At 57.6% G+C, this 18,663-nt stretch overlaps 1 protein-coding gene across 3 annotated transcripts in view; it reads left to right on the forward strand.

Moving 5' to 3' along the window:
* The first annotated feature begins 311 nt into the window (after positions 1 to 311).
* The window catches only part of PTPRF (protein tyrosine phosphatase receptor type F), an 84,271-nt gene continuing 65,919 nt past the window's right edge, over positions 312 to 18,663 (forward strand). For 2 of the 3 annotated variants that reach the window (XM_055401300.2, XM_055401301.2), the window contains exons 1-3: positions 312 to 454; positions 7,245 to 7,321; positions 14,594 to 14,729. In XM_055401300.2, the coding sequence (XP_055257275.1) occupies positions 14,639 to 14,729 (91 nt within the window). In that variant the 5' untranslated portion in view covers positions 312 to 454; positions 7,245 to 7,321; positions 14,594 to 14,638. Of the gene's footprint in view, positions 455 to 7,244; positions 7,322 to 13,049; positions 13,125 to 14,593; positions 14,730 to 18,663 lie in introns of those variants that run through there. The other variant, XM_088835217.1, reaches the window with a different exon arrangement.

Genomic DNA, 18,663 nt, shown 5'->3' on the forward strand with positions numbered 1-18,663 from the left:
CAATATAAGGTTCACATTTGGATTGGGAGCCTCTAGTAGGATCCGGACTTCGTATGGAAGTTTGGGTCTGCCCATGCTCATGACTGGGGTTCAGGTTCTGTACTGGGGTCCGGGTCGGTTTAGGCGCGGGGCTGGCTTGCGGTCTCGGGCCTACGCGGCTCAGCAGCTCTACGAGCGAGAGTGCACGAGGGGAGGGGCGGCGCCGGGGACGCGCACGGCAGGGGCAGGGGCGCGGGCGTGGGCGCGGGCACGCGGCTGGAGCTGGCGCGGGAGCGGCGGAATCGGTGGCGGCGGCGGCGGCAGAGGCGGCGGCTCCAGCTCCGGCTCCGGCTCCGGCTCGGGTGGCGGTGGCGGGAGTGGGATCCGGTGGCGGCGGCGGCGGCAGAAGAGGAGCGGGAGCAGCGGCCCCGGAGGCTTGGGGGGGACATGCGGACCGACGGCCCCTCGATAGGCGGTGAGTGACCCCCGGGCCCCCGTCCAGTTCCCTCCGCATCGGTCCCTTCTCCACTCCCCCACCCTCTCCCCGCGTTCCCCGAGCGGAGCTGGGGGCGGTCCCGGGGGGCTGGGGGCGCCGCTTAGGCCGGGCCGCGCCCCCACCTGCCGCGCCCGCCGCCTCGGCTAAGCGCCCCCACCAAGCCCGGCGGCTCCTCCCCGCGTTACCCGGCGGCAGACGGAGCCCCTCGCCATCACCCTGCCGCCGGCTGGCTAGCTCCCTGCCGGCCCTCGCCGCCTTCCCCTTTCTCCGCCTCGCCCCCTCCCTCCCGCCGCACCTGAGCCGCAGCCCGCGCCCCCCCCCAGCGCAAAGTTTCCCGTTTGCGTCGGGGCTCCCCCTCCTGGGTCCCGCCTCGTCTGCCCCACCGCCGACGCGGACACGCTCCGGGGGCGGCCCTCGGCCTCCCACCGCCTCCCCAGCCCCCGGCGGGTCCAGGCCGCGCCCCCGCCCCCGCCCCCGCCGCACAGGCGCCCCCTCCCAGCCGGCGGGGGATCCGCAGCCGCCGCGCCCCCGTCTCGCTCGCGGCCCGGGCGCACGTGCCGTCCCGGGGTGCGCGGGCCGCGAGTTTGGAAACCCCCACCTCCCCCCACCTCCCAGGTCGCCGGCGCGGGCTGGGGAGGAGCTGGGCCGGGCTGTGCCCGCCCCGCCCCGGGTGCAGTGACCCGAGGCCCTGGGGCCACCTGTCCCGTGAGGACGTGTCCACTCGGACCCGCTCCGGAAAGTTCACTCAGTCGCCGCCCGGCGTCCCGTCCCGTGTTGGTGTGCCCCGGTCCTCATCGCTGTGCCCACGATCCGGTCTCGGCTTATTTCTCCTTTTCCGTGTTTCCGTGTCTCTACGCCCTTCAAAGCCTCTGTATCTCTGGCTCCCCGTGTCGCGGCCTCCCACTTTGAACCCACTCCACCCCCCAAGCAGTCCCGGGGTCTCTCTGCTGTCTGCGACTCCCTCCGGGGTCTCCCTGTTCTCTCTCGCTGGGCCTCTGTGTTCTTTCTCCCAGCTCTCCGTGCTTTTTGCCGGGTCTCTGTGTTCTTTCCCTGGGTCTCTCTGTGCTCTTCCCGGCTTTCTGCTCTCTCTTCCCAGGTCTCTCTGTGCTCCCTCCCCCATCTCTGGGTCTCCCTTCCCGGGTCTCTGTCGGGTCTCTTGCTGATCTCTTGGTGTCTCTGTCTCCCACGGACTGGAATCTCTGCCGCCCCTTTGCAGAGACCCAGACCTCCTCCTCGTTCCTCTGGAATGCTGCCCCTCTGGTTCTTCCACCCCAGAGTGGGGGAGGGGCTAGTTTTTCTCCTCTTTTCAACACCCCCCCCCCCCAGCCCAGTGCAGGGCCCCCAAGTTGGAACAGGTCGATGGGTGGGTGCCGGGTACCTGTCTGAGCTGTGAAATGGAAAGGAGGCTGCTGGCAGGAGTGGGGGGGAGGGTCCTCTGGATTCCCTTGGGGGCCCCCGGGGAGGGGGGCAGGCGCGGGAGTCTGGACTGCGGAAGTGTTGGTGATGAAGACTCCCCTTGGGCTCCCAAAGTGACCTGGTTCGGGATCTGACTAGAGAATCCAGAGAAGTGGAAGGCCTGGAAAAGGATCCAGGGCTGGTGCTTCCAGGGGGGTCCTCAATGGTGAAAGATCCACCGAGAAGGCAGGAGATCTGCTGAGGGATCCTTTGAGAGGCATCAGGCATCCAATGGGATCCAGAGCAAGGTTCTGTCAGAAAAATTTCAGGAAATTCTATGCTTGGCTCCTTATTAACTCTTGCTTCAGGGAGCAAGAAAATCCCAGTTTTTCACTGATGATGTGAATGAGCCTAGGGCTTCAGGAAGGAGCAGGTGAGCGTCCCCAAGCACAGCCCCCCCACATCCGTAGCCCCAGCCCTGGCCACACACTCACACCCCCCTCTTTCCACAGTCAGCTCACCCTCCCCCCCACCTCCACCCCACATCCACTTGTCTCCCCAGTGTCCCCTCATTTGCACACTTGGGCCTGCGCAGGAGCCAGAGCTCCAAAATCTGCTGTGTTTGCACGCCCAGGTCCCAGTCTGTGTGCTTGCTTGCACGCTCACTGCACCCCTATGCCCTGCCTCAGAAGGGCGTGTGTACCTGTGCAGCCTCATGCTTTCTTGTGCGCACGTTTTCTCATACTTTTTGCTTGCTCAGTTTCCCCTTGTCATTGGAAACATTTCTGTAGTTCTGTTTTTTGCTTGCTCTTCCTCTTCCCTCTTTTTTCCCTTTGAAAAGGAAATAGTTTTCATATAATTTCTTCCTCTCCTTCCTCCTGCAGTTCCTGGCCTCCCCTCTGGTCAGCCTTGTGCACATCGTGAGCGTGTGTATGGTGTCCCGGCTTCTAGGGGAGGAGGCTAGGTTTGGGTGCTGGTGAAGCAGTTGGGGCGGGGATTTCAGGGAGCCGTGGAGCGTTGCAGTTAAGAGCAGCCTGGCTACTTTTCCTTGGGAATTGTATTTATGTGCAGCAAAATGCTGGCCTTTGCTGTTTGTGTTCCCTTCACTCTTGTTCTCGTCAGTCCTGACTGTGGAAGTCCAGTAGAGTCAGCGGGAGATAGGACACAGACCTTTTTCTACAGAGGCTGTGACACACGCTCCAGCCCCTCCACTTTCCAGTTTGAAACCTTGGGGAGATCCCGTTCTCCCTGAGTCTCAGTTTCACCCCCCTATAAAATGGAAGAGGTCGTCCAACCCTAGTTGGTTGCTAAGGCTATTGTGGGAATCCCTTGAGTGGCAGGGTATCAGCAGCAGTGGCCATTGCTTCCCGTGTGACTGATACTGCTGTGTGCTTGGACCAAGCTTGCAGCCAGGGCCCTGCCCTTGAGAAGCTCATGGTCCCTGGGGGAACAGACTGCATCATGAGAATGCAGAGCAATTCAGTAACCTCATTGATTGCCAGCTGTGTGCCAGACTCTGGGCTAGGTACTTTCAGCTGGGCTGCCATGCTTCCTATGGGGCTAACTGCTATGTAGAAGAGGCAGCCCACTTCTCAGGAACTGCTAAGGTGAAGCCCAGCATCAGCTTCACCTAAAGCAGCCGCCATTCTGAACTGAGGTTGGAAGATTGGAGGAGTTTACCACAAGTTCAGAGGTCAAGATGAGATGAGTCCCAGAGAAGACCAAGAAAATGGGCTATCTGAATTGGGTTTTGAGGGATGAATAGGAGTTTTCCAATAGAAGAAAAGACACTCCAAGCAGGGGAAAAAAAAGTGTGTCTAAACACCCAGAGGTCTTATCACCTGTGGCATGTTCGGAGATAGAGCAGATCTTATGCCCTGTTAAGTAACTGTGACTTTACTCTGAGAACACAAAAGGGAAACACCAAATAATTAAAGCTTGAATGAGAGGGAGGTGTGTGTGGAATGTGTTGTGATCAGGTTCATGTTTCCAGAAGAGGATTCTATGGCTGCGGGAAGTAAATAGAAACAGGATACCCAGTGAGGAGAAGGGTGGAGGTAAGTCAGATGAGAGAGAATGGTGGTTTGGTAGCATGGGGCCATTTAGATGGCACGCATTTATTAGGACAGGATGATTTATTGGATGAGGGAGAGGAAGTTCCTGGGAGTGACTGGATAGGGCTTTCACTGAGCCAGGGACTTGGGGATGAGAGGTGGATTTGGGGAGAGAGGCAGATAATAAGCTCATGGTTCGACCTGTTGGCCTTTGAGATGCTTGGAGCATTTGAGGGTGGGATGAGGGTGTCTTTTAGGAGGGCGATGTGTGTGAGAATCTGGAGCTCGGGAGAGAAGTCCGAGGAAGGATGGAGAGTTATATGAGCGCGTGTAGAGCTGTGCCCAAGAAAAGACAGCCTCACTGGTAAAAAGTGCAGACTCTAGTTTCAAACTGCTGGGTTCAAAACCACTGAATAGCAGTGTGACCTTGAGCAAGTTGCTAAACTTCTCTGAATTTGTTTTCCCTTTTGTCAAAATAGATATAGCAGAAGTCCATATCTTGTGCGGTGGTTAGAAGTTTGAAGTTAATATGCAGAAAGTGCTTAGAATAGGGCCTGGCATCTAGTTAGTATTGCTGTCTCAGTGTTAGCAGCTCTTATTGTAATAATCATCAAAGGGGGCGGTGCAACCCCCCCCCCCATCAGAATCACAGTGGGAAGGGCTTTTAAACCTCTTTGGGCATCTGCTCACCTAAAGTAGCTGCAGTTCTGAGCTTTGGTTAGCAGGCTGGAGAGTGCCTAGCCCTCATGCCATCCCTGGGATCATGTGTGTCGCTCAGGTGTATCTGACCTTCAGATGGGCTAGTGTGAGAAGACTAGAGGATGAAGCCCTGGGGAAGAGACATTGGGAGCAGGTGGAAGGGGATTCTGAGAAGGGGCGCCTCAGCGTGTTGGGTCCCCTGTCTCCCCACCTGCCCTGGCCCTGGGTGTCAGCGGAGGTGTCTGCCTCTGAGGTCCAGATGTACCCAGACTCTGTCCCCAGTGTTCAGATCTGAGAGCAGTGGTTTTGGTTCCTTGGCAGTGTTTCAGCTACTTCTGGGGACTGTTCTGGTGCAGCCACGGGGGCTGCCTGGGAGCCGCTTGAGAGAAGTGTCCATGCTCCTCTAGACTTCAACTTGCTTCTGGTCCTGCTGCCAGACTGGCTTCCAGACTTGGCAAATGACAGAGAGCCCTGCCAGGGGCCAGGCCTGGCTTGGTGCCAAGGCCTACTCACCTGATCCTGGTCACAAATGCCAGTCTCGCTCCTGAGGCCTTTGTGGGTGCCAGCTGGTGATTCCTAACTTGGGTCCGTTACCAGCCAGGCCCTTTCTGAGTAGCTCTCCCATTGGTCTCCTGGGTGTGCCCGGCAGCCCTGGTTGATGCTGTGTCTGGGGTGGTTCTGGGAGCACTGCAGGTGACCCTGATGGGTGATTCTGATCACTCTCTTACATTGTTTTGGGCACTGGTGGTTCCAGGTGCTGTTCTAGCTATTCTAGCTCCTCTGGAATCCTGTTTGTGCTTTAGGGTCTTTCCACATGCAGTGTTCTCTGCCTGTTTAGTCTGTCCTCTGACCCACCTCCAGGCCTTTCGGGGCATATCCCCTCTATCCAGGTGGGCTCCTGCTCAGCTTAGGTCCAAGCACCAGGCCCAGGGCTCCTGGTGTGGCCTTGGGCGTGGTCATAGCACAGCTGGCTTGGGGGACCCTCCCCGTTCTCTGCCTCGGACTCTGCCCCAGGGTCCCTGAGCAACGGTGGAGCTGACAGCTTCACACCTGGCCCTGTGAGGCCCCAGTGGGCGTCCCCAGACAAACAAGCCTTTGAGTTTGGGACATGCCAGACCCACCTGGCAGCCTGTGTGCTGGGAGCAGGGGCCACAGGGAGCTTTGTGGAGAAGCTGGTGGGCTGGGGGCCGGAGGCGTGTGACCATCCCGAGGCCCAGGGCTTTGGCTTCTTGGGGGAAGGGGCAATGGAGGTAGGAGAGGATGTGAGCTTCAGGGTCAGCACGACTGGTCCTGGGCTGGCCAGGCCTGTCCTGGTTAGTCAGGATGGGCCTCTGGCCTGAGGACATCCCCTGTGTTGCAGAGGGGGTCAGTCTCAAGTGAGGCTGATTCCCAAGTGCTAGGTGTGGGAGGTTGGCCTTGGGGGCTCCCTGGCCCAGTCCTATGGGTCCGTTTAGGGAGGGGCCAGGGTGGAACTGCCATGTGGGGCAGGATCCCTGTGTGCATGGGGGCGTGAGACCGAGAAGAAACCCGTGCAAGGTGCGGCCCAAGTGGAGCGGGCAGCGGGGAGATGGTTGCTGAGCAGTGGGGAGGGGGCTGTGAGAGCTGTGGGCAGGTCAGACCCTTCCCCCACCCAGGAGGGGACCCACGCCAGGTAGGGGCTCAATAATGGTTCTAGAAGGATGGGGCCAGGCCCTGTCACTGTGTGTGTGCCAGTGGAAGAGGCACCCAGGGGCACACCTTCATTTTACAAATTATAGAGCAGCACAGAGTCAAAAATAAACATTGCTTCTGAAGCTTCTTTGAAGGCTCCATGGATGCTGGCGCGGCTCTCCCCAAGTTGGGCTGTTTTCTGTGAACTCATTCATGCGTCCAGTCTGCCCAGTCAGCGTATATTGACTGAGCCCCTACTATGCTGGCCTTCTGCTGGGAGCTGGGGACCTAGAGCTGAGCCGACACGCACCAAGCTTATTATGGTTGTGACTCAGCGGTCACTCAGCAATTGTGTACATAAATAAATCATCACATCTGTGGTCACTGCTCCGAGGCAAGGTCCAAGTGTGTCGCCTGGGACATCCTGGAAGGCCTCCCTGAGAAAGTGCCCTTGGCTCTTGAGAGCCGAAGGATCACTGGCTGGAACAGGTGGGGAGTTCAATCCTGGCAGTGGAGCAGGGCACAGGTGAGGCTGAGAGACAGTGAGAATATGGCACGTGTGAGGATCAGAAGAGGAAATTGTCAGGCCAGCTGGCTGGCAAGGGAGCACAGCCAGGTGGGGCCGCGGAGGTGGGTGGGCAGAACTGCCGTGCTGGAAGGTCACGCTAAGGAGTTTGGACACGAGTGTTTTTCCCGAGGTCAGGGACTTGGTCTCTGTTGTTCACGGCTCTATACAGGTGCCTGGCAGAAAGCCTGGCGCATAGTAGGTGCTCAGGAGCCTGGAAGGAGTGAGTGAATGAAGTGAAGAGGTGGGCGTTTTTACTAATTGGAGATCGTCCTGCTTGAACAGTCCCGTAACCTGCTTTTTCCGCCCCTGCATAAGCAGCACATTTTGAGTGTCTTTCCATGTCAATGCATGTTCCGCTGTGGTGCTGCTCTTAATGCTCCCTCATCCTTTTCCCTCTTTCCAGGAAGGAGCGGAGGCCCCGGTGCCCTGGCCTCAGTGCCCATTGTCCAAGAGTGACCGGCGTGAGCAAGCAAACACCCGGTGAGTGTCCTGCCAGGTAGGCGCACTGAGGGCCAGGCTGGGCAGTTCAGATTTAAGACTCAGCCTGCTGGAGAGCCATGAAAGGATTGTCCCTAGGGGACACGGCGATGCAGTGTGCGTATGGTAGAGAGGTAATGGAGGCCTGGACAAGGAATGCAGTGGTGGCGGTGGAGAGGAGGGATTCGAGTGCTGTTTAGGGAGGCCGAGTAGACAGGGCATGGTGAAGGGCTGAATGTGGGGCAGGAGGCGGGGGATGGGGGGGGAGGTGTCGCGGATGGCTCTCGAGTCTCTGGCTGGAGTGGGTGGTGGAGGTGGCTGGGGAATGATGTACAGCTTGTCAGCTGCTGTAGGTGTGAAATAGGCTTCAGGGTAACATTGCAGGACTTCCACCAGTATCTCTGTGCTTCCCATTCACCATGTTTCTATAGAAAAGACTGTTCCTGTTGACTGTAGGTTGTGGAAGAAAGAGCCTGATACTCACAAGATCTGGGGCCCATCCTTCCATGTCTCTTTGAAATCGACTTCTCTCTATCTGCTAGAAGCCCAGAGCAGAGTTGCAGGGAATGAAGTTGGAGGGTTTGGTTGCATTTGAAGTGTGTTGGGCCTTGGATGTCAAACTAAAGACTTTCCTGAGCGTGATATGAAGGCACTGAAAGTTCTCAATCAGAGAACCTGCATCCACACATTCATCCACCCATTTTCCCGTTCATTTGTTCATTCATGAAACATTATCTGCATGTCTGAAAGTGAAAGTGAAGTCGCTCAGTCGTGTCCAACTCTTTCCAACCCCGTGGACTGTAGCCCACCAGGCTCCTCCATCCATGGGATTCTCCAGGCAAGAATACTGGAGTGGGTTGCCATTTCCTTCTCCAGGGGATCTTCCCAACCCGGGGATTGAACCCAAGTCTCCCACATTGTGGGCAGATGCTTTAACCTCTGAGCCACCAGGGAGTAAAAGCAGCAGACAAAGTTGAGCGCCTTGATTGGATATGCATTTCTGTAAACTGAAGGGAGCATTGGTTTGTGTGCAGGAGGAGTTGGAAGGGAGTGACCAGAGGCAGGAAGCCCATTGAAGACATGGGTGCTGATGAGATCTTCCTAACGTGGTGGTTGTTGGGATGGAGGCAGGACACATTCAAACGTATTGAGCAGCTGCATCGGTGGGATGAGGAAAAAGGGGAATATGAGGAGGCCTGGCTGGCTTGGGTGGCTGGTCGTGGTGGTGCTCGTCACTGAGGTGGGGACCTGGAGGAGGGGTTGGGGAGGATGGCTTCCGGTTGAGTCTGAGTCCTCTGCAAGGGCCCAGAAGGCAGAGCCCATGACTGTCTTGTTCATCACCCTGCCTTCTGGCTCAGGGCCCAGTAGTCCCCCCTGGACAGTTCTGCATGATGGCCAGTGAAGAGGTCTGTGGAAGAGATGGGTTTGGCCTAGGCAGGGGAAGGAAATGAGCACATATCAGGCATCTGCTGAGGGCCAGGCCCTGTGTGTGGTGAGGTGGGCTTTGGGTGTCTGTAGAAGATGCAGGGGCAAGGCCGTGTCACTGGTTGGAAAGGTCAAATGGGGAGGGTGGGTATGGGGATACCCATCAGCTGTCCATCCATGGGTTATGGGTCTGACCTTCCTAGGAGCCCAGTCTCACCAGAAAAGGAGCCTGACCATGGAGCCCCTCTGTCCTCTGGGGAGGCCACTTGCTAATGGCATATGTGAAGGGGTTGGACTGGGGTGTGCTGCATGGCCAGGCTTCTGGAGGCAAGACTGACTGGGAGGGGGTGGGCAAGATGGCTTGAGATCCAGAGGCCTAGGTTCAGCTAATGTAACAGTCAAGCATACCTGGGGTCTTGGGGCCCAGGGTACTCACAGGGACTGTCTTCTGGGGAAGGGGGCAGGGCAGGACCTAGGGACATCAGGAACCGATCTTGCTGTCCACATTGGGGTTTATCGGCCTCAGGACTGTTGATATTTTGGACCAGATAATCCTTAATTTTGGGGGGCTGACCTGTTAATTGTAGGATGTCCAGCAGCATCCCTCGTTTCTTCCTACTCTACCAGTAGCACATATCGCCCCCCGCCATCAGACAATCAAAAATGTCTCTAGACATCTCCTGATGTCCCATCGTGGGGCACGATCACCCTGGATTCAGAAGCACGGGTCCGTGCCACTTTTTGCTCCCTTCTCTGTGCTGTACAAATCTGGAAAACCAAGGAGGGCCACTCAGGGAAGATTCACAGTGATCGGCCACTGGAGCTGAGTTCTGGCGGGTGAGTAGGTGGCTGGGCCAGGAGAAGGCCTTTTTTCCAGTAGAGAGAACAATGAGTGCAGAGGCCTGGAGGAACCATGTTGTTGAACATTAACCCAGGGGAGGCTCCACTCCCCAGAGGAAGGAGGCCAGAGGGCTGGTGGCCTAGGAGTTATAGCTGTAGGAAGGTGCCTCTGCTGGCCCCTTGGTCTCCTGCCCCCAGAGATAAGCCTCTGCTGGAGCGTGCGCCTCCCCCAGCAACTCTGGGACAGCCTTCCTAGGGTCCCCGCCCGCTCACAGAGGAGCTTGAATTGCTGAAGGCTGCCAGGGGGAGAAGGCAATGGCAAGCCACTCCAGTACTCTTGCCTGGAAAATCCCATGGATGGAGGAGCCTGGTAGGCTGCAGTCCGTGGGGTCGCAAAGGGTCGGACAGGACTGAGCGACTTCACTTTCACTTTTCACTTTCACACATTGGAGAAGGAAATGGCAACCCACTCCACTGTTCTTGCCTGGAGAATCCCAGGGACAGGGGAGCCTGGTGGGCTTCCGTCTATGGGGTCACACAGAGTCGGATACGACTGAAGTGACTTAGCAGCAGCAGCCAGGGGGTCAGGGTCCCAGCTTCCTTGGTGTGGGGGCTGATTCTGGCTGTGCCCCTAGACCCTGACCAACTAGCTGGAGTAGCAAAGGCGGCCTGCTGCCGGCCGCTTCCTTTCTCAGGGCCGAGGTCACGGCACGGCTGAGACTGATTTATTCCCGTCTTAATCTGGTGGTTGGTTTGGTGAGAGTTGGAAACATGTTGGTTTTCCCTTCCCAAGTGTAACAAGGCCTGTTTCCGCCTCCGCGGCCGCTGCTGCAGTGCCACGCGGTGAAGTGTCCGGGACGTGACAATAGGGCTCGGTTAGCTGCCCGCCGGTGAGAAGATGAACAGCTCGCGGCACTGCCCGCCCTCACATTCCTCTTGCCCAGGCTCTGGCCTCTCCCCTTGGCCGGCCACTCCCTGGGGCTCTGCATACCCCTCTTTCTACTAACATCCATTCTGGGGCCCCAGGCCCCCCTCGGAGGCAGGGTCCTGGCCCAGGGAGGAAGTGGGGAGGAATCTGTAGGAACAGGTGGTATTTGGAGACTAATTAATATTTGTGAATAATAACACGTGCCCAAGGGAAACAAATCAATCTGTGTTTGCATATTCATGAGGAGGCCTCGGAATGATCCCAGCTGTTCTCCAGCCAGGGAACCCCCCCTCCACCATGACTGGCGTCACATGGTCTCTCTGGGGCAGCCCCCATTGAGGCCGGCTGCATGGAGGTGGCCTGGCCTCTGTTTACAGGCCTGTCCGTGATGTTTGTGTTCGAATCCTATGGCTTGGTGTGGTGCCTGCTCCTTTCTTTTTCCTCATAGCAGCGATCCCCAGGCTCTTCAATTTCACAAACCAGTACAATTTCCAGAAGGACTTGGAGGCCAGACATGGGGTTAGCAATTTTTATTTTGCCAAAGTAAGGACATTATTAAAAAATAACTGGTATTTGCTATCCCTCATCACTTCCTATAAGAAAGGACATTTTAACACCAAGGACAAAATTTCAGAAAAAAGGACAGTTCTTCCCAAGAAAGGGCAGTTGGCAGCCTTACACTGATGTAGCGAAGAAAAAGGATATATGAAAACCATTCTGAGTGTAGAAAAATGGCATCCAGTGATACTGTACAATAGCATTCAGTACAGAATTGTTTTCCTGCCCAAGTGTGTCAGTTGGTAGAACCGATGGTCCGCAGTGCAATCCAGAGACAAGCCGAGTGTGCAAGTGCTCAGGCCGTTTTCATCTCGGCTGTTGAGAGTCCAGACTCACCCAGCCATGGGCAGAAGTGGACACTCTGCTCTTAACGCCTCTGCACTGAATTCAGAAGGTTCTCGGCCACCCCAGCCAGGCGGGCGTCAGTCCGCCTCCCTGCTCCCCTCCTGCTGTCTCCTCACAGGTGAGCCTGAGCACTCTGGGGCTGAGGGCAGGGCCAGTGTCTAGACCCGGGACCTGAGACTGAAGGGACTTCAACGCAGGGCCCTGGAGCTGGGAGCGGCCTGCACCGCCTGCCACTGGGGTGGGCTCTGTGCCCAGAGTCGAGGCGGAGGCAGCTTGCTCATACCGGGAGCTGGTGAGGGAGAAGCCCTGGCCGGGACAGCTATGTGCTGGCCAGAGTAATTCTCTGAGAACGTGTCTGTATTTTGTGTCCCCATGTTTCCCTATCACTCTGAGTGTCCCCATGTCCATGGACTGCTGGGAGAAGCTGTCTAGGAGGGAATGTCATCTTTTCCACGTCGTCACCTCTGTCCTCTCTCTGCATCTGAGCAGTGTCCTTTTCACTCCAGACCCAGATACACAGGGCACGTCAGGGCCAGTTGTCTTTGTTACAGTGGCGGTGGGCTTACCAGAGGCCCAATTTCTCTGACACCCATGGCCAGAATCTCATCCAAGAGGATACCACATGGTATCTGCTCTGGAATAATAGCCCCACGATGGCTGTACTGGGCTTCTCTGGTGACTCAGCAGTAAAGAATCCACCTGCAATGCTGGAGACTCAGGTTCAATCCCTGCATCAGGAAGATCCTCTGGAGAAGGAAATGGCAACCCACTCCAGTATTCTAGCCTGGGAAATCCCACAGACAGAGGAACCTGGTAGGCTACAGTCCATGGGGTCAGAGAAGAATCAGACATGACCAAGTGATGCTGTGGCTGTGCTGGGGACTGACACTCCCTGATATTGGTAACTGGTGTTATTCCTCTGTGATAATGTACCTTGGTAATGTCCATCCAGCAGCTGCACACCCATGATGTCTGTCCACACTCACATGGCGTCTGGCCAGTACGGCTACACCTCCATGATGTCTCTGCCTGGGAGATGCACTGCTGTGATTACTATGCCAAGGCAGCTAGAGGGGATTATGGCCCAGTGACCATTATACTGGGGAGTTACACTCCATGATGGTGGTGCTGTGCTGTACCTCCACAGTGTCTCTCCTGTGTGGCTTCATCACCTCTGCATCCATGCCAGAGAGGTGTGTGTGTCCGCACTGGTGATGGGGGGATAGGTTCACACCTGGACTGCTTGTACAATACCTGGGAGTGAAACCTCTGTGACTATCATATCGTTGCACCCCATGGTGTCTGTACTAGTCCCCTCAGCCTCTGTCCTTTGGTGCAACGTGCCACTGATACGTGTACCAAGGGTGCAGGATGGTTTTATATACGGCCCATACCCCCATGATGGCCCGGCCCAGCCCGGCAGGTCACCACCTGATGTCTGCTGGGAAGTTGAACTCTATCACTGGTCACGGTGCAGCACGACAGCGCCATGGTGACCACGCCCAGGCAGACAGGGCCTTAGTGATGCGTGACCGCCACCCCCACTTGGCCATAAAGGCATCGCGGTGGGGAGGCCCTCTCTCCTGGTCTCAGCTACCCGAACCCTGTGATCACTGAGCAGAACCCCGGGTGTGGGGTAAATGGGGTGGGATGCCCACCAGGCTGCTTCAGCGTTCTTGCTTTTGCTGCTCAGCCCATCTCAGACTTTTGGTAAGATCTTGGGACAAGAGACATCTCCCCCCTGTTCCCCTTTGCGGTCAGCCCCTACCTCATTTCACAGTCCTCCTGCTTTGTCCCAGCTCCTTTGCTCACTTTCTGCCCTCTGCTCTTCTGAACTTTGTCCCGGTTGAGACTAGGGTCCAAGTTCCAGGGCAGAGTAGAGCCACCTTTGAGTCCTGTCTCTTCCTGTTACCAGCCCCGTCACCTCCTTGCAGATTCTCTCACCCTGTGGGTCAGCTGGGTCTGGTGCCCCCTCTCCCACCAGAGTCTGTAGGCACCACTGTGGAGCCCCAGGATGTGTCCACCATCACTCTGCCCTGTTGTGTCCCCAGGACATTACTGAGGGACTTTGTACACCAGCCCCTGTCCCAGAGCAAGGTGTGAGTTGGGCTGGTGGGCACTGGAGCAGATCTCCTGAAGCCCCCTGAATGGGAGCCGTGGGAGAGAGACCCTCAGGAGCTCGCCATCAGGGCCAGGGAGTGATAGCAGTGTGTCTGTACCGTCTAGTGTGACCATGCTGAGTGTCCCACATAGGTGCCAGGTAGAGTGTGTGTGGAGGGAGAAGGAGCACAGCCAAACGAGGAGCCCTGGAAACAAAGGCCTGGAGGCATTCAGACCATCCCGTGTGGTCTTCCCCTGCCCAGGTTCCTGGCTTAGCCCGGAGGGCAGTTGTGAGCGAGTCGCAGTCTGAAGCTTGCACCCATCAGTTGATCAGCTCTGGGCCACTGGGGTAGGGCAGAGGAGGTGTGGGGTTGACTCTCAGGGTCCAGCACCCCCAGTCCTGGCCACTAGGGCCTCCCTTTGATTTCCTTGTAGAGAAGGTTGGTGCCATGGGAATTGGGTAGGATGAGGGTGGCCACGCAGGGTGGCTGCAACTCATCCAGAGCATGTCCTGGCGAGCCCAGACGGGTTGTGGCTTTGGCTCCAAGCCTCTGATATCTCGATCCTGTCTGCCACCGCCAGGGCTGTGCTCTGAGGCCTGTGCCCAGCATGTGGGCTCTGCTGGGCAGAGGACGGGCAACAGGAGGCCTCTGTGGGTCTGCTACCTGCTCTGTCTCAGTGTCCGTCTCCCCCTTGTCTGTGTCTCTTGGACCCCGTTTCCCTGTCCCAGTCCCCTTATGGAGGCGGGTTGGAAACTCTAGGTCCGGAATGGAACGTCCCTGTACATCCTCTGGTTTCAGAAGCCCCTGCCCCCTACTCAGGTTTAGAGAACGACCTGAGGGCCTCTCATACTCTCCTCCGTACGACTGGCGGGTTATCCTTGGGGTCTCCAGGGAATCGATGAGGAGTCTGGGTTTGCACAAGATTTGGAAGGTCTGGATGGCCATTGCACACTCCAGAGTGGGGGTGTCTGTTCAACTCGGTGGTCTTGGTGGTGGCTGGGAGCCAGGAGGTGGCGTGCGGACAACGGGACGCGGGTGGATACCAGCCAGTTAACTCTGCCCTTCTCCCCGTCACAGGTTGACTGTCCCAGGCTGTGGCCGGCCGCGGTGCCGGAGCCCCGGATGGCCCCTGAGCCAGCCCCAGGGAGGACGATGGTGCTCCTCGTCCCTGCGCTTGTGATGCTTGGTTTGGTGGCAGGCGCCCATGGCGACAGTAAGTCTGGCCCTTCAAGGTGTGGGGCCTCCCAGATGGAAAGGATGCATTCTTCCTAGTAGGACTCTGAAAGGGGGGAATGGGACCAGTCACCAGGAGAGACAGGATGGCTATATACACCTCTAGACCTTCTGTCCCTGAGAGGCCCCCCGCTTGGAGCACCCCCTCCAAGGAGCACCCCAGCCCTGTACTTCCCGGGAGCACCCTGTGGAATCCCCGCCTGTCTCTTAAGGTGCTGCAGGGTGGGGTGTGTGTGAGTGTGACCCTGTTTATGGGCTGGAGGTGAGACGTGCCCAGGATTCGTGTGGTCACAGATGATGTGCCCAGGCGTGTACTGTGTCCGCTGCTGCGGACCTGTGCAGAAGGCACAGTGTGGGCTGCATCAGGGGACAGTGTGGGAATAGCGGGGCTGCACACGAGGAACATGTGTGGGTGTGTGAGCGGGACACCAGGTGTGTGCACAGGTCCAGGGAAAAGGCAGAAGGGAGCCACCATAGCCCTGCCCCTGGTCTAGGCCCTTGTAGACACTGAGCCCTTCCTTCCCTTCTTCCAGCCCCTCAGCCCTTAGAATGGGGGAAGCTTGCACTTGGCCACAGGAAGCTGGACTCCAGCGCCCCTCCTTGTGTGTTGGGGGAGGTGGGATTGTCCCCTGCCCAGATCCAACTCGGAACTTTAGTCCCTTTCCTGTCGCCCTTCCCCCTGCCTGGCACTACAAGACTGGCCGCAGCCCGCCCCGTCACCATGGTTACCACTGCTTGGTTGCTGGTGGGAGGCGGGGCACAGGGCAGATTTAGCCAATCTGCACACGGAGGGGGAGGGGCGAGGTCGGAGCCAAGGTCCCCTGGGAACGGGGCTGTTCCCATCCTGTCCGGAGCCCAGAGGTGGCCCAGGGCCAACCTGGGGGTCAGCCCGGGGGTCAGCAGGCCATAGGTTCCCCCAGCCCCCTCTCCCAAGTATCTGGGTGCAGAGCTCTCTCCTTGCCCCACCCAAGCCCTTTCTCCTAAGGGCTCCTTAATTATTCAGGACCAGATGCTGGAGGGGGTGGGACTGGAGAGCCCCGCCCTTTGTCCTCCAGGCTGAGCTGGGTGGGGCTCCTAGGGCAAGGGGGACAACAGGGTATTCCTCTTGGGGTGCAGAGCGTGGGGTGATGAGAGCCTAACCCTTAAGGTGCTGGTGATAAAGAGGGCCAGGTTAGCAGGAGCAGGGCAGGGTAGGGGATACTGGAGAGAGCTGGAGCCTGCAGGGACAGCCCGAGGTAGAAGTCACTGGGTGTGACTTTGAGATGGCAAGGAGGCCAAGGCTCATCAGAGTCAGCCCCTAGGCACGGACGTGCTGGCCTTGCTCCCCCACCCTCACTCTGGACACTCTCAGGGCCTTCAAATAGGAGCTTGAGAGCAGAGGGAGGACCTCTCTGCTGGCTGTCAGAGACAATACACCTGGGAGCGAAACTGCCTCCCCTCCTGCACAGACCCAACATGCTGGAACCTGTACCCACACCCTCATACCCCCAGACCTGCCCATCTTTCTGTGTTCTCTCTCCTGTGAATGGCTTTCCCACCCACCTAGCCACCCAAGTGAGAAACCTGGGCCTCCTCCCACTCTCATACCCACATCTAATCCATCACCAAGTTCTGCTGTTTCTCCCTCCTGAATGTCTTTGGAATGCATCCACCTCTCCCTCCACATCCTCATCCAAGCCAGGCTCAGCTCTTTCTGGGTCTTTTGCAGGCCACAACCTCCTGGTGGCTTCCTGTCTCCAGTCTCTGTTCCATGATGGGAGTCACGTTGCAAAATGAAAACCTGATCATGTTGTCTCTCAGTTGAAAATCCCTTGCTCTCTGTTGCCTTTAGGATGGAGCCTTGGGGTCCTGGCCATGCATCTTTAAGCCTCTGCCAGCCTCACCCTTCACCTGCCCCATCCTTCACCACGCCCCCGCCGTGCTGACTTCCCAGTTGCTCCTGTGCTCTTCTGTTTCCTCTGATAGGAACTCTCTTCCCCATCCCCTTCACCTAACGATTTCCACTCACCTGGAGCCATCACCTTCTCCAGGAGCCTTGGTCATGTGCTTGCACATGTGACTCTGTGTCAGGTCTGCGAGTCCCAGGGGGTCAGACCATTGTCCAGCTCAGGGCCTGGAGTTTGGTAGATGAGTGAATTGGAAGGGTGGAGTCAGGCCTGAACCCCTAGTAGGAGTGGAGTGGAACAGAGCAGAGTCTAAGAACCTCCTTGGTGGTCTCTTAAGGACCAGAGCCCAAAGACCATGGTCTCGAAGGTAGGAACCAGCTGGAGATGCCCATATAGGTGGGTTGGGTTCTGCTCACAGACAGAGAGTGGAAGAGGGGCATGGGCTGGGGGCTGTGATGACCTGACCCCAGGAGGTAGTGTCTGCCTCACACTGCACAGATATTTGGATCTGTCCCCCCCCCCACACCTTGGCCAGCCTTAGGTTGGGCCTGGGAGACTTCTAGCCAGGGCAAGCAGGCAACGTGGACAGAGCTGCTGCAAAAGGTAGGGCAGGCGCCCCAGAGAATTGACGACCGGAGCAGTGGAGCGCAGAGCGGACAAATGTATTTCTATAGGCCTCTTAACGAGACAAATGAATGGGGGCCCTGGCCTCTGAGGGAAGTGCAGGGAAGAGGGGCAGAGAAGCAGCTGCCAAGAGTTAGCCTAGAGGCCCCGAGTCAATGCCGAGTCAGCTCCGGCGGGGACCTGGGTATGGGGCTCAGGGGCTCCCCCAGCCGGGGCTTGTTTCTCAAGAGGGCAGCTTGTGGGGCCAGAGGTGATCTTGAGCAGGAAGAGGTTTGCTGATACGCTGTGTGCTGGTCAGGTGCTCAGAATCCACACAGGCCTGCGTCTAGAGCCTGTGGTGGGGTTACTACAGCGTGCGCTGTGCTGGGGGCAGTGCTGGCACCCCCAGGGGTAGTGACCTAAGTGTCACAGGAGCGGGTAGGAGGCTTCCTGGAAAACTGGGGCCCTGAAGGGTGAGTGGGCATTTGCTAAGGGGGGGGTGTTGCCTAATGAGATGAGATGGGGGAAGACACAGGAACAGCTTCTCCCTGGAGCCCGTGAGAGGACCACCGTAAGGGCCATCTCCCTTTTGTTCCCAGACAGCGCAGGGCAGCCCAGTTACATGGAATCATAGGGGCCCAGAGCAGGATACGGAGGAGGCAGTGGCAGCCCACCCCAGTACTCTCGCCTGGAAAATCCCATGGGCAGAGGAGCCTGGTGGGCTGTGGTCCACGGGGTCGCTACGAGTCGGACACAACTGAGCGACTTCACTTTCACTTTTCACTTTCATGCTTTGGAGAAGGAAATGGTAACCCACCCAGTGTTCCTGCCTGGAGAGTCCCAGGGATGGGGGAGCCTGGTGGGCTGCCGTCTATGGGGTCGCACAGAGTCGGACACAACTGAAGCGACGTAGCAGCAGCAGCAGCAGAACAGGATGTCTAAAGGCTAGAAGTATAGGTGGGTGGGTTAAGTCCTAAGTAACTGGGGATGTATCTGTCATCACAGCCCCGACCCGGTCTGTGGAGCTGGAATGGGGCAGGCAGAGTGCTGCACGTGGTTCAGCAGTGCCTTCCCCACCCAACCCCCGCCATCCTTGGGCAGGCCAGACCTGGTGGCCTGTCTAGACTCTGCCCTCCATGGAACTTCCGGCAGGTTGCTTTCCCTCTCAGGGACTGTTTTCCTATTGCACAATGAGGATAGTCACTTCTACCTGGAAAGGTTAACTGAGGTCACATGTTCAAGGCACCTGACACTTCATACGTGCTCCCTCCATTCCAGGCCATGACCTGGAGCTCCGTATGTGTCCCCTGGAAGCCCAGGGTTGTTTCTGAGCAAACTTCCCTCCCGGGGATGCCAGAAGTGGTCACAGGAGCCAGCGTTAATGAGTCCCCAGCTCATTAGGCTGTTCAGGGCCGGGGAAACCCG

The sequence above is a fragment of the Moschus berezovskii genome, chromosome 4 (assembly GCF_049115385.1).
Source record: "Moschus berezovskii isolate FMDL1 chromosome 4, NW_MosBer_1.0, whole genome shotgun sequence".
NCBI lineage: Eukaryota > Metazoa > Chordata > Mammalia > Artiodactyla > Moschidae > Moschus > Moschus berezovskii.